The sequence below is a fragment of the Apiospora kogelbergensis genome (genome assembly GCF_038363985.1).
Source record: "Apiospora kogelbergensis strain CBS 113332 chromosome Unknown utg000005l_segment0_segment0, whole genome shotgun sequence".
NCBI classification, from domain to species: domain Eukaryota; kingdom Fungi; phylum Ascomycota; class Sordariomycetes; order Amphisphaeriales; family Apiosporaceae; genus Apiospora; species Apiospora kogelbergensis.
The window spans coordinates 297469-311060 of NW_027117422.1; the positions used below are offsets into that span (position 1 = coordinate 297469).

General features: G+C 51.2%; 5 protein-coding genes across 5 annotated transcripts; 2 read left to right on the top strand and 3 right to left on the bottom strand.

The window, feature by feature from the left end:
• Positions 1-2677: 2677 nt before the first annotated feature.
• Positions 2678-3071, top strand: PG998_006672 (uncharacterized protein; the record flags this gene model as incomplete). The annotated part of the gene is made up of 3 exons (XM_066873488.1): positions 2678-2798; positions 2866-2964; positions 3034-3071. The coding sequence occupies 3 exons, from the start codon at positions 2678-2680 to the stop codon at positions 3069-3071; spliced, it is 258 nt and encodes an 85-aa protein (XP_066729433.1).
• Positions 3072-3526: 455 nt separating this feature from the next.
• Positions 3527-4706, bottom strand: PG998_006673 (uncharacterized protein; the record flags this gene model as incomplete). The annotated part of the gene is made up of 5 exons (XM_066873489.1): positions 3527-3905; positions 3963-4062; positions 4133-4355; positions 4436-4623; positions 4685-4706. The coding sequence occupies 5 exons, from the start codon at positions 4704-4706 to the stop codon at positions 3527-3529; spliced, it is 912 nt and encodes a 303-aa protein (XP_066729434.1).
• Positions 4707-5625: 919 nt separating this feature from the next.
• Positions 5626-7353, bottom strand: PG998_006674 (uncharacterized protein; the record flags this gene model as incomplete). The annotated part of the gene is made up of 1 exon (XM_066873490.1): positions 5626-7353. One exon carries the CDS (start codon positions 7351-7353, stop codon positions 5626-5628), a length of 1728 nt encoding a protein of 575 aa, XP_066729435.1.
• Positions 7354-8083: 730 nt separating this feature from the next.
• Positions 8084-9678, bottom strand: PG998_006675 (LysM domain-containing protein; the record flags this gene model as incomplete). The annotated part of the gene is made up of 4 exons (XM_066873491.1): positions 8084-9023; positions 9085-9265; positions 9339-9390; positions 9442-9678. 4 exons carry the CDS (start codon positions 9676-9678, stop codon positions 8084-8086), a joined length of 1410 nt encoding a protein of 469 aa, XP_066729436.1.
• Positions 9679-10607: 929 nt separating this feature from the next.
• Positions 10608-11057, top strand: PG998_006676 (uncharacterized protein; the record flags this gene model as incomplete). Its single annotated transcript, XM_066873492.1, has 1 exon — positions 10608-11057. The coding sequence occupies one exon, from the start codon at positions 10608-10610 to the stop codon at positions 11055-11057; it is 450 nt and encodes a 149-aa protein (XP_066729437.1).
• Positions 11058-13592: the final 2535 nt, after the last annotated feature.

Here is a 13592-nt window from a genome sequence, read left to right on the forward strand (position 1 = left end):
TACTTGGCCCCCGATACTACTTAGTACGTGTGTTACACGAGATGTGCAGAAGCGGGATGTAGCCCCGTGGGAGGTCCGGAACTCCCAAATCCACAAGAGGAAGGTGGGCTCATAACAAGGGGCCGCTAAGCGCGGCACAGATGAATTAAGCGCATAAGTACGGTTGTGCAGGCATGGATGCGGCTACCGTATACTCCTGTCAAAATTACATAAGCAGAAAAGCAATATAGTCAAGTAGGTATATGCCCAGTAGCAATTAGTCGTCATAGATACAGGTGCTGGGAACGCATTGAAGAGTGGCAATCTGTGTCACTCTACCACTGCTGTGGCATACGGCAGCGACAGCTCACTGCATGGACGTGGTCAGAAGGGAAGGTTGATACAATTTGAAATTCCCTTGTTGCATCCAAGACGTTGTTGGAATGTAGTCCCTATATAATACTTCTTGATGCATTTAACATCGAGGGTCACCATTGTTCTATCTAACGCTTGCTCAAGACGCTGGTAGCATCACGTTCCACCACATTTCATACACCCTTCTTCGAATTCCCAGCAACATGCACTTTACTTCGATCAGCTTGGTGGTGGCCTTCCTCGTGGGACAGAGTTCTCAAGGCTGGCCACCACCAACCGGCGGCGATTGCTGCATTTCCGCAGTCTGTGATATTGCAAATAATGCCTGGTACAGAATCGGGGATCGTAAGTAATGAACTGTGCGTGATATCATGATATGTAACTAACACTGAGATTTCTCGCCAACAGTTAATGTCCATGAAGCATGTACCGTTCAAAATACCGTGGAGATCCATTACGGCGTGTGCAAGTACTGCCTTAACGGCCTTGGTGAATATTTCACGGGGAGTAAGTTTGCTCATACCCATGCTTCTCCGGGATACCATATACTCACGAATCGCCATAGCTTGCCAGAAGATAGGGGACGATAGTGTTGGTTGCGTTTAATGCTGCACAGCACAAGGCAGCGGTGTGAACACTCTAACGGAATGGCCTCGCTTCATGGTACCTCTGTTGACACCGTGAGCTAAGAAAGGAGATCTGAGATGGAGAAGCTGTTTAGGTCACGGCTCTTGGATAATGTTCATGATACGAGGGACATGGTTGTTGTAAACAGATAGTCCCAATCCAGCAAAATGAATTGCTGGCATAAATCACCTAAAGCCTACTATCGTAAACCTCAAAGCTCAATGTCATCACCGCCGTTAGTATGAAATAAACTCTTCGTAGACTCTCTTTTGTCCATCTAATAAGTCGCAATAGTGTCAATCACCATCCATTGCGATCCGCAACTGGACATCTGCTAGACGCTAGTCCCACATACAAGCTTTGCCACGAATACTAGAGTGGAGGCGAAGTCTGAATAAGCCCCGACAAGGCGAAGCGAATAGGCCAAGGAGCTCCGATGGTGAGTCGGGGTTGGTTAGTCGGACAGGGCAGGTGGATGCAGTTCCCGTATACCCTAGAAAGTGTCACCGTTTTCGAGACGGGGGAGGGAGGACATTACTTAATGCCAAGGCAAGCGATAGGGGTCCAAGACAGACAGTGGGGAGGATCGGGCTTGGCTGGCCACGTACATGGGGCGGGAATCGAAAGACAGACAGGGCAGACATAGATTTAGTGCACAGGTAAGACAGTTGTCCGTTGCTTTTCAGCTGAGCAGGCTTTTCTCCAGTGCGGGGACGGTGAGATGCCAAGGCCCGAGCCGAGAACGAGATTGGATATAGTTAGATGGTCAGCTTACTTGTGGATCGCCAATTGTGGCGCTACTTACTTATTGGTCTTTGGCAACTTGTGATTGGCAAGATCCTGTGCAACTCACCGTCAGCGGCAAAAGCCTTTTTATAGTTGAGGTTGGAAGAATCCTTCGATCATGCATCGCTCGTCTATAGAGTCAATACTCGGTGTTTGCGGACCCCAGGTGCCGTAAACCTTTCGTTGTGATAGCCAACCGGATAAGCTAGGCTAGGCACGTCGCCAAGAAGCATCCACTGCGGTTAAAGGGGTTGGCATTGGGTCTGATGGGGCAGGGCCATGACATATCCCGGAAGCTCAGCCTCCCAACTCCTGGAAAACACAATCCCATCATGATTATATGGCAATTTGAGTGTTAATCAACATCGGCATTGCTCAAAACATGCCTTTGGAAAGCCTGCATCTAGAGTGTCAGTATTCAGGCCACTGGTATCATGTGAGTAAAGGTTGACATATCTTCACTGAATGACTACGATGCGCAGAAGAAACGCAGAGAAAAGGTGACGTATATGGGTCTTCGCACATATACTATTTCACTATACTCCACTCGGAGCATGACTAAGATTGAATATATCGCCAGATTCGTGCTGATCCTTCCTTGGCATATTGCTTATTATGCGTGCTTCGTTTGCGACCAGCTCATGGTATAGACTTTGACGGTAAACAAAGTCCGATTACACGATACCTGCAGCTTGATCTTCTCACGGGCCTTCAGAGGCTACTCTTCGCCACTGCTTCAAAGGCATCTACATCGTATTGTATAGGGGCTCAAGGGGTATATAAGTCGCACCTCGTCGCTCCATCTAACAGTTTTTCCAGACACCAACTCATCACATTCTACAATCCTCACATCCAACCCACCAGACTCAAACACATCCCTCTTCAGTCTTCTTCAGACCAACCAGCCAAAATGCAGTTCACCAGCACCATCATCGCCGCCGCCCTGGCCTTCGCCACCGGCTCTGCCGCTTGGGCCCAGGACCAGAACGGTGTCTGGGTCGCCAACAACACCTGGTACACCATCCGCGGTGGTAAGTAGCCTTCCTCGCCCAATATCTAGCTAGGTCATACATACTGACAATTCGGCCATTCGATTAGCCCCCGTTCACGAGGCTTGCACCCGCATGAACTCTGAGGACATCCACTTTGAGGGTTGCGCCTACTGGACCGACGGCATTGGCAGCATTTTCAACGGTCGTACGTATTCCCATTCCTGTCTGCCTGGTCTACCAGACCGTCAACACATGTACTGACGAAGCCTTGCAGAGTGCCAGAACCGCGGCGGAAGCCTGGGCTGCTGGTAAGACTCTTGCCTCAGCAAGCGCCGCTGCAGCAGCGATCGATGGTTGTGAGAATTGTTGGGTGATGCCGACAGCTCAAGGTGGAAATATCAGAATCTGAGGCCTAGTCACTCATTCGGGCAAACATTCTCTCCATTTCTTGCTAGTACTCTTCCAAATATGGGAGTGCTAGCCTATTTGATCTAGAACTATGTGGTTGAATAAAACACACTTTCACCGGTGCAATGTTTCCCTATTGTGCATGCGTGACGACTAGCTATATTACGAATGGCTTCCTCATCTCGCTCACATCCTCCATTTCGAAATTTACTGTAGGCATTGATGCTTTCCGATATAATCCTCATTTAAAATATAACCAAGTTTCAACTCTTTCCCCGCAACTCTCAGCCGTCCTAACTCATATGCGCACGCAAGCAATAGGCAGACGTGTCATCAGATGTCGCAGCCACCAGCTACTTTCATGCGTTGGAGGGCAGAACCGCCGTCTCCTTCCAGTTGGTTCCCGTCCACTCGGTGACTTTGGATGGGTTCTCCGCGGTTTGCACGTAGCTATAGACAACCCCATCGCGGCGCCAGCTCGTGAACTTGGAACCCTCTGCAATCTTTTTGTTGAGAGATCCAGCATTCCAATTGCCGTGCCCTGTCGCCATGTGCCACGCAATGGTGTGCTCTTCCGGTCGCACGTAGAATAGGTTCGGCTTGAGGCTCTCGACCTGATACGAAGCAATCGCGGAGCCGGCCGGTGCCTTTGGGATGATTGTGGTTGTAGTCCACGCGCCAGTACTGGACGGTGGAGTCATTTCAACGATACGGAGATCGGGTGCCTGGTAGAACACACTATTGCGGTCAATAACAAAGTTTGCAGCCGCGAAGAGTGACAAGAGAGCGTCGTACCGATTCTCGTATTTGTGTTCACAAACCGTGAGACAAGTGCCGGGATGGCCTTTCCCAAAGTCCCATCCCTTAACCAAAGACCATTCTCCGCCACGGTATACTGTTGTTGAACCTGGTCAGCACTCTGATGTATACATAGAAAGTAGTAGCGGGATAGTGGAGAGACCTACGGTATGCTTGGATCGTACCGTCTTCCATCTGGCCTACGACGAACATGCGCAGATCGGTCTTATGAGTCCTGCTCATCTGTTGAATCTTGGCCGAGATTTGGGATGTAGGATACAACTTCCAGCCCTTGTTCACCAATCCCCCATCATACCACTTGTTTTCCTTGTACAAGTCGAGGTTCTTCTCGCAGAGGACGAAATCCTTGTTCAAGTAATAGAGACAAATCTACATCAGGCGGCGAATATAGACACCTGCTTGTCAGTCCATCAAAGCCTCTAATAGGTAGAGAGCCGGCTGATACGCACCCCACTGGAAGCCCGTCCGAGCTGGTCCCACCACACAGCTGCAATGCCTGCGCCTGGCGCTGCTTGCACTATCTGCGTTCCGCTGTTCCATTGGCCGTCTTTGTAGATGAACTCGATGATGTAGTCGTCCTCGTCCTGCATATAGACGCGGCGGTCCTCGGATGTCACACAGCCATCAAGTGCAGTGCCTGGTGGATCGTTAGTACGTATGAGTAATCACCGAGGATGAATGGGAATTAAAAGACGTACCGGCTCGGATTTTGTAAGTCATATTGTTTGGAGGGAGCTTAGGGAGGGAAAGTTTGTGTTCTGGAAACCACCGAAAATATGGAAATGGGACATGGGGTTATGAAGGAGGAAAAACTGTCCGAAGGTGTGACTTGGAGGCATATTTGTAGCAATTACTTCTTGGAAGACTAGCTATGTCTCGGCCTCTAGATATGGGGCAACGCTGATCATCGCGTTGCCGTGCCGTGTTCAAGCCTCGCGAATCCCAGCTCACAGACGGGCTTGGTTTTTGATATGCATTGCACCATCATAATGTCTCAAAGCGATTGTAAGAATCAAGGTGCATGGCGGACCAAATTTGCATAAAAAGCAAGCTTGCATGCATATTCATACATCGCAGTTTGGGCATCTACCTCATTGATAAGCACAGTTACGTCAAAGATAGTTACGAATCAAGCTTTCGACCCAGCCACCACCGTCAGGGTCGTCCTTATGGGGCCCGCTATCACCAGGTCAATCTGGTTAACTAAAACTTCCGGCCTGCATAAGTCTGGTACTTCTTGACTGGGCCGAAATAGTGGCTACACTGGACCGCTTCATCGCTGAGGGATGTGTGGTATTGTAGAGCCACTGGCGATGTCTTTCGGTGCCACCGAGTTGGAAACAGCAAGTCCGTCTTCTGTTTTTATGGCGCTCAGGTATCTTCCTAACACCGTCATCGGAAAGTAATGTCGGTATAAGCTGAACCCCATATAGAAGTGATTCGGGAAGCCAGTCCCAGTGAATTTCCACTCCAGCCAGCTGGCGCCGCTCCCCTGGACATCAGACTGCGTGTTTACCAGGTGGGCAATGCCGTCTGCAACCTCCTTTTCATGGGGGCCACACGTTGCCAGAAGTGCCATTAATGCCCATGAAGTTTGGGAAGGTGTCGATGAACCTTTGCCAGCTCGTGAAGCGTCTTGTTAGGAGAGCAGGTCTTCACCCCATCCACCATCGGAATTCTGCATCTGTCGGAGCCACGTGGAGGCAGCCGATAGCATATCCTGAACTTGCTCATCCCCTTCGCTGAAGTATACAAGGCCACAGACGACGTTGCTTGTGCCGTAAAGGTAGTTTGCGCCCCACCTACCATACCAGGCCCCAACGTTGTTCTGCTGTTGGCTCAGATATTGAATAGCCTTCATGCATGCTACTGATATCTTTTCCGTCATGCTTGGCTCGATGTATTCGCTTTCCGAGAGCTTCAACATGAGCCCAAAGGCTTCTAGAACACGGCCTGTAACGTCTGCAGACGACGGGTCGCAAAGGCCGTCCATATCTGAAAATGGTACCTTGTTCAGCCATAGCTTATCGTTCCCCATATCGAACGCAGCCCATCCGCCGTCTTTGTTCTGCATACCGCAGACCCAGGCGGCTGCTTTCATGACTGTCGAGGAGCCAATAGCCACTGGATCTTGGCTGATCAGAGCAAGGATCGTGGCCGCGGTGTCATCAACGTCTGGATACCACGTATTGTGGTACTCAAAGCAAAAACCGCCAGGATCGAGAGAAGGACCGTAAACACGCCAATCACCCTTTCTGCCAAGGACTTGTCTTGATTTGATCCATCTAATCGCCTGGCATATGCGCTGATCATTCTTATCCATGCTAGTGCTGCATAGAGCACGCACCATTAACACCGTGTCCCAGACTGGCGAGACGGAAAACTGGAGGCGTTTGCCCTGGTCGTCGTGCCAAATAAATCGCTCTATAGCCTCTATTCCGCGGCGAACGCAATCGTCTTTGAGGGTGTATCCCTCCAAAACCAGAGCCTGTATGCTCGCATGCATAAGCGTTGCGATACCTCCCCAGTCCCCTTCGTTTTCCTGGTGATCTAAAATCCAATCGATGCACTTTCTCCGGGCGACGCCACGTAAAATCCACAGCGGCCGAAATTTTCCCAGAAGAGCCAGGGCTGTGTCCGCGGCGCTAAATGCCATGGAGATAGGGTCGGACTTCCACAAGCTCAGGATTGATGGACTGTAGGGGATATCTTTATCCTCTGGTCTCAACCAAAGCTCGTCAATGAACGTATTCTTTGGATCGATGCCGTTGGGTAACGCGTACACCCTTTCATGGTGACGAATGATGAACAAGGGCACGAGCGTTGACCTGGCCCACGATGACAGCCGGTATATGTTAATGGGCAAAGCCGCGGGCAGGAAGATGAACTCGGCCGGAAGCTGCGGGATAGAGGTCCAGGGAAACAAGCCAAATTGCGCGAAGAAGATACGGGTGAAAACCCTGACTTGAGCTATGCCCCCGCACCTTCTGATGAATGCCCTCCCTTTCCGCATAGCAGGCTCGTTTGAGGAAGCCCCAAGGATCCGCAGGGCTAGATATGCCTCTGCACTCATGCTGACGTCACCAGGATAATCGGGAGCAATGGACCAGGAGCCATCGCTTTGCTGTTGGGATAGGAGGTATTGACGGTACGCATCGGCGTCTGGGATGGCAATTCCGAGAGACTGATAAAAGAATATCTGCTGCGCGGTGATAGCCGGGTTGGCCTTGAGCTCGCCAAGCCAGTGGTGATCTGGTCTGTATATGTCCCAGGCGTATTGAATAGCGAGATTGGTAGATTCCCTTGCTCGTGTATACAATTCCCGGGTTTCGTTTTCAACGTTTCTGGTCGAAGAAGATGAGTCCATGCTGAACGCTACGACACTTCAACACTTCTTGTAATTGTTGTGTTCCAAGAGGTTTATGAGCAAAAGACGCGAATAACAACGATGAGGGATGATTTTATCCAAAGGTATATCTCTATATCCAATCTGAATATACAACTGTTACACATGTTCGAGAGCTAGCTACAGGTACTTCATCAGCTGGCCCATAAGAGTGGTAACGGAGGGTTCTATGTATGTCTTGATTCAAATAAAGCTCCGGTTGCATGCATAAGAAGTCAGCTGATACATTCTGACGCACCTGAAGACCGGATTGTTCTCATCTACCAGAGTCTGAGAACGTGCTGCAGAAGCGGATTTAGATATGACGTGCATAGCAACCCTTATAAGGTTTCGTTTGTGTTAGGTTGACAACATGACGTCGAATCATTGGTAAAGTTTCAGTTTTTGCGACACTCTATGTCCCGTCTTTTAGCGTCCAACCTCGAGCAGGATCTCTTTCAGGGGGCAGAGATGTACAATAAACTTGATTTTGGATTTTATCGTGTTCAGCGCCACAATGTCTTACAATCATGCTTCAAGAGTTGTGGTCTTTAGACGACTGGTGCTCATATTTGGAGACAACTCCTAATTAGCCCTCAATCTAACGAGGTATTCCTTTGCAAAATTATTCGTCCATTCCTGGCATTACTACGCCACCCGCCGACTCATATTACAAGCTTGTGACAACCTACTAGCAACCCACTTTCCCTTTCTACAACACCGCCACACAGGCATACGTGTTCGCCCAGAGTCCCGTACACCCCGACCCCGCGGCGGGGTTCCAGCTGACGAACTGGCTCGTGGTGATGCGGTACCTGGCCGCGATGGTTGCGCAGTTCTCGTTGGCCGCGACGAAGTGGAACGTCTTGCAGTTGGGCGTCATGCCGCTCTGCGTCGGCGTCGGCGTCGCCACCCCGTTCCCGGGCTTCGTCGTCGTGGGCGGCGGGGTGTGGCCGACGACGGAGACGCACACGTAGACGTCCAGCCACAGGCCCGGACACCCTGCGCCGCCGACGTCGTTCCACGCCGCGAGCTGCGCCACCGTGATGCCGTACTTGGACGCGATGGTCGCGCACCCATCGCCGCTGGCGACCTTGTGGAACGCGTCGCAGTCGGACACCATGCCCGGCTGCGTCGGCGTCGGCGTCGCGATGCCGTTGCCGGGCTTCGTGGTCGTCGCCGGGGGCGTGTGGCCGATGATGGAGACGCACACGTAGACGTCCAGCCAGAGGCCGGGACAACTGGCTCCGCCGACGTCGTTCCACTCCGCCAGCTGGGCGACCGTGATGCCGTACTTAGACGCAATAGTCGCGCACCCGTCACCGCTGACGACGTGGTGGAACGCGTCACAGTTGGATACCATGCCCGGCTGCGTCGGTGTGGGCGTGGCGATGCCGTTGCTCGGCGGCTTGGTCGTGGTGGTGGTGGGCGGCGTGGGCGTGTGGCCAATGACAGAGACGCAGACGTAAGCGTCCAGCCACAGTCCGTTGCATGCGGCGCCACCGATGGCGGTGTTCCAGGTGATGAACTGCGCGATGGAGATGCCGTGCTTGGACGCGATGACCTCACAGGTGTCTTTCGATTGGACGAGGTAGAAGGCGTCGCAGTTGTCTACCATCCCGGGCTGAATAGGGGTTGGGGTAGCGATGCCACTACAAGCGTGTCAGTGGGGAGGTCGTTGTGGGGATTGAGAAATGTAGTGGTTGAACTTACTTGCCCGGGTTGGTCGTAGTGGTGGTGGGAATGGTGCTGGTCGGACGAGTGGTGGACGTCACCATAGTAGTCGTGCTCGTTGGCACGGCGAGTGACGTCGTCGTCGTGGGACCCTTGGTAGAGGTGGCCGTTGTTGTTCTGGCAGTAGTAGTGACTGGGGGTTCGCCACTGGCCTCAATACCTAAGCGTCTGGTCAGCCCTGGACTACACTACAAGTTCGACCAATGTTTCTGTTGTAGGAGTGCCCGTCTTACAGTATGAGAAGAACTTCTTGTAGGCACCACACCCGGCGGAGAGGGACGGGTTCTAGAGATACTGTCAGAGATAAAGACCATTAGTGCAAGCTTCCTAACTTACCCATCGCACAAAGGCGTCCATGGTGATATCGAAAGCTTCAGGAATGTCCGCGCAAGGGACGGAGTCGTCGTTATCCCACCACCATGAGCAGTAGGGCGTCGTGTTCGGGTCAGAGGGGTAGTTGGGCTTGGCATCCATGATTGTCACGTCCTTGGACGGAGCGGCCAGAACAGTGAAACTGACATGGCTGCTGCTGATGAGAGCAGCAGCGAGGATTGACAGAGCTCGAATAGCCATTTTTGCGAATGCGAAGAGGCCTTGCAAAATCTCAGTGTGGTATGTCTTAGTGCTTAGAGAGACCAGTCTGATCGGCGTGCTTAGGCGACCATGATAGTTATATCATCATGCCATAGTGTTGAAACCTTTGCCTATAGTTGACCCCTGTTGCTGGACAGCTTTGACCATAGAAGTACAGTGAACGACCTCCCGGAGGTACCCGACATTGCACCAATATCCCGGAGACCGCGATACGGGATTCTAGACTTTGTCAGCTCGTATGGCAAAGCACCATATCACATTAAGCCTAAATCACGCAATCAGACAGAGTGACGATGTCGAATGATGGTCTGACTTAACTCTCTAGCTATATCTCTGAAGCCAAAAATAGGTACTGAAATGGTATAGTGAATTGGGTCTTGGTATTTGTGCCAAGGTGGCACAATGAATTAGAAAAAGAAAGCTTTGCAAAGCTTGGAGAATCCCTGCCATACCAAGCCAATATCACATCGGGACCCTGGTATTTAGGTCAGCAACGGAGGAACTTTTCTGATCCAGAACCCTCCCACAAAAGAGATAATGTCATATGTTTGTGCCTTGCATACACTGTAAGCACTAGCTGAAGAACCCTTTCCACTTTGCGATGTCCGCCCGGGGCATTTTGCAATCGCATTCGTTTCTCTATCGTCCCATCCCTCCTCTCCTGACAGACCCTCCCCTGACAGACCCGCCTCTGACGGGCATTCGGGCGGACCTCCACGCGCTGGACCCGCACATTGTGTTGCAATGACGGAACATTAGGGCCGGTGTGAAGCGCGGCCTCTTCTGGATTTGTTCCTGTACCCATGGGTGCTCCCTATTGAGACTCCTCGTTGCCCATAGATTGGTCCCGTAACGTATCAGGGGTGGGGGTGACCCAGAGGAAACTCTATCGAGCTTGTAGGATCAAAATGCCAATCTTGGCCGGGCCAGATCTCCATGCGGTCTTTTTGCGCGACGTTCTCGACCTTGCACCTGTGCCACACCCACACCATCTCGAGCTGCCGCAGCCATTCTTTGACGCTTGTGGCAAATTCCTCGGCCGACTCGATGACGGTGGAGAAGAATTGGTCGAGCTCTGGTTCAACCGAGGGCTGACGGATCCTCCAGGCGTCTCGGAACTTGACCAAAGTAGCTGTATCCCCCGGATCGACCAATCTGCAAGGTTGCTCTCCAAGCGCACCAAACACATGGGTCCGGGCAGCGGCGTCATGATTGGACAAATGGATCTCAACCATAGCCAAGACAACATGGTAGCGGCGATTCGAGCAAAACGTCCTGAAATAACTATCTGCTTCATAAGCAATGCTGCCGGGTCCGGAATGGACCTGTCCCCAAGGTGCGAAATTGAAGGGATGTAACAGCTCAGCACTGACAGACCCTACCCCGGCATGGCTGACCAGCCGCTGAAAAGAAGGCAGGGGATTAGGGATATCAGGCAGATAGTCGTGGTTGTCATAACCGCTATGCCAGTTGAGATGGACGATGTCGATGCCACGGCGTAACGGGATGGGTACAGCTGAATCCTTGTCGTTTGCGTAGTGTTGGGTTCGTAGGACCGTTTGGCGTGCTTCGCTACAAACGTAGGAGATTACTGGCGGCGTTCCTGTCCTGTCAGGGTAAAGCGAAACTTGGTGCGGGAACGTGTTATGATCCTCTTTTCGTGCCACTATTCCCATCTCGTAGACGCGAGGGCCTGGAGCACATAATGACCATATCTGGAGTCGAATCTCCATTGGCAAATCTCGAAATTGGGGGAACTCTTTCGCGCACATCACGGTGACAGGTGGGAAGCGTTGGATTTCGGTTGAGAATGTTTATGTCAATCGTAGTTGATGCGATTGAATTGGATCAAGCCACGGGTGAGAGATAATCGGCCATATGTACTTAAATACGTATGTGCAATATATACATATATACTTATATAGCGGGGCTCACTGATAGACGCATATTTCACTAAGTAGAGTAAGATATAAATAATTAATAATTTATGTAAAAGAAGCCCAAGAAGGAGCGGGGAAAAGGCGTGAAGGATAAGAAGAAAGAAGAAATACAACAAAATGCCAGAAGCGCCCCAGGCCGTCTGCTCTCAAGGGGAGCAAGGGGGGACAATGGTGACATCAAGTCCTCTTTAAAGGCTTTGAGGTCAAGAATAGCTGTCGTATGCTTAAGTGGCTTGTCGCCTGAGGTATCATAGTTGGCGACATAATTCTCGATATATTGCTCCCACTGCGCCCCCATATTCGGGGTCTTCTTGAAGGTTCCGTCGACGTCGATCTCGTCATACGTCTGTCCGTTGGGCAGTGTGGGCTTGGGATCCTTATACGCTAGGTGTTGGGGAGTGAATCCAGTCCCTGCCGTTGCTGCTTTGAAGTCCGCGATGAGATTATCCGCCTGGTCCGCCTTCCTAAACTCTATGCACTTTTCTAGAGATTCTCCAGCGTTCTTCACGAATTTATCGATGTCGTCGTAGCTTTTGCCGGGTTTGCTGGGAATGTCGCGTCTTGCCTGTTGGATGGCTTGGAAGCTCTCATCCAGAAGCCCTTTGAGGGTCGGCTGATCCTGTTTTGTGAATTTGTGAGGGTTCAATTTCACTGGATCGACATTCGAAGTGTAACCGGATGTCTTCAGGTTCTCGGCTGTCTGGAGCACAGGAAGGTCTCGCGCGTTGCCAACTCCGGTGTTTCCTGGCCAACCTGGCCTGTTCCTAGTCATCTCGATGAACTTGATGAACTGGTCAAAGTTGCAGGGGTTCGGCTGTCCTTTGTTGCATCCTGGCGCCGTCCAAGTTTGTCCATGTCCATATGTTTCGATTTCGATATTGTAGGCGTTCCACAGGTACATGACTACAGCCCAAACACCCATCAGCAAGTTTACCCTCCAGTAAGTAGATAGAAGTAGGGCTGGTAAATCGTACTTTGGTAAGCGCCCGCTCTAACGGACGCCTCGACACAGGCTGTAAAGCCAATGATGACCAGAGCGACGATTGCGCGAACAGATCTCATAGTGACGGGAGAGGCAGCCAACGAAGTGCAGAGCAATGAGAGCAAGAGCGACGAGGGAAGACACCAGGAGGTAATGAGCGACGAAGAAACGAGCGACTGGAACTCGACGGGCAATGTGAAAAGGGGTAAGAGAAAAGGCCACTTCGGACATGTCGCGATCGGAAAACTTCAGAGGCAGCGAAGTGCAGCCGCGGGACTGATGAAGACGACACTCGGGGAATACGCCACTTCCAGGCACGCCAAGCATCCGGTCGCGAGCAATGAGAATTCTAGAAATATTGCGCGCCCGCTTCTGTGTACATGCACTACCAATTCGCTTCAACATAAGATGGTAGATGGCGTGACAGGATCGATCGAAATTGCAAAGAAGGCACATAAATCCTACATGGAATCATCTGGACCGCACTAGGGACTATATCGCGTCGTGTATCTCGTCAGCATGACCACATGATGGAATGAGAAAAAAGACGGGGGATATAATACAACAACCAACAAAATGAGTGTGATTAATCCGGTTGCATGCTGTGGTCTAATGACTGCTGCTTATGTTCTCCAACGGACCGGACTTGGCATCGCCAAATTTGACTTCTTCAATGTTACTCCAACAGGGCCAGGTAGTAACATGCATATAAGCGAAGTATTAATTGGAATAACCGTGCCGCTGGTGAGGGGAAACCCTGATTAGCGCCTTGTTCCTTTGGTATGACCCCTGAGGCTTCTGGACCTACTATAGACCTTGGCCAAAATGGAACTTTTCGTCAGGGACGTTCGATGACACACCATCGCTTCTCTCAGTCGAGGAACACCAGTTCATCTCTAGCTAATAAGCGATGCTAAGCTATGGTTTGCTCATTTGCCGCCAGCTGGACATGATATTTGTATGATACACAA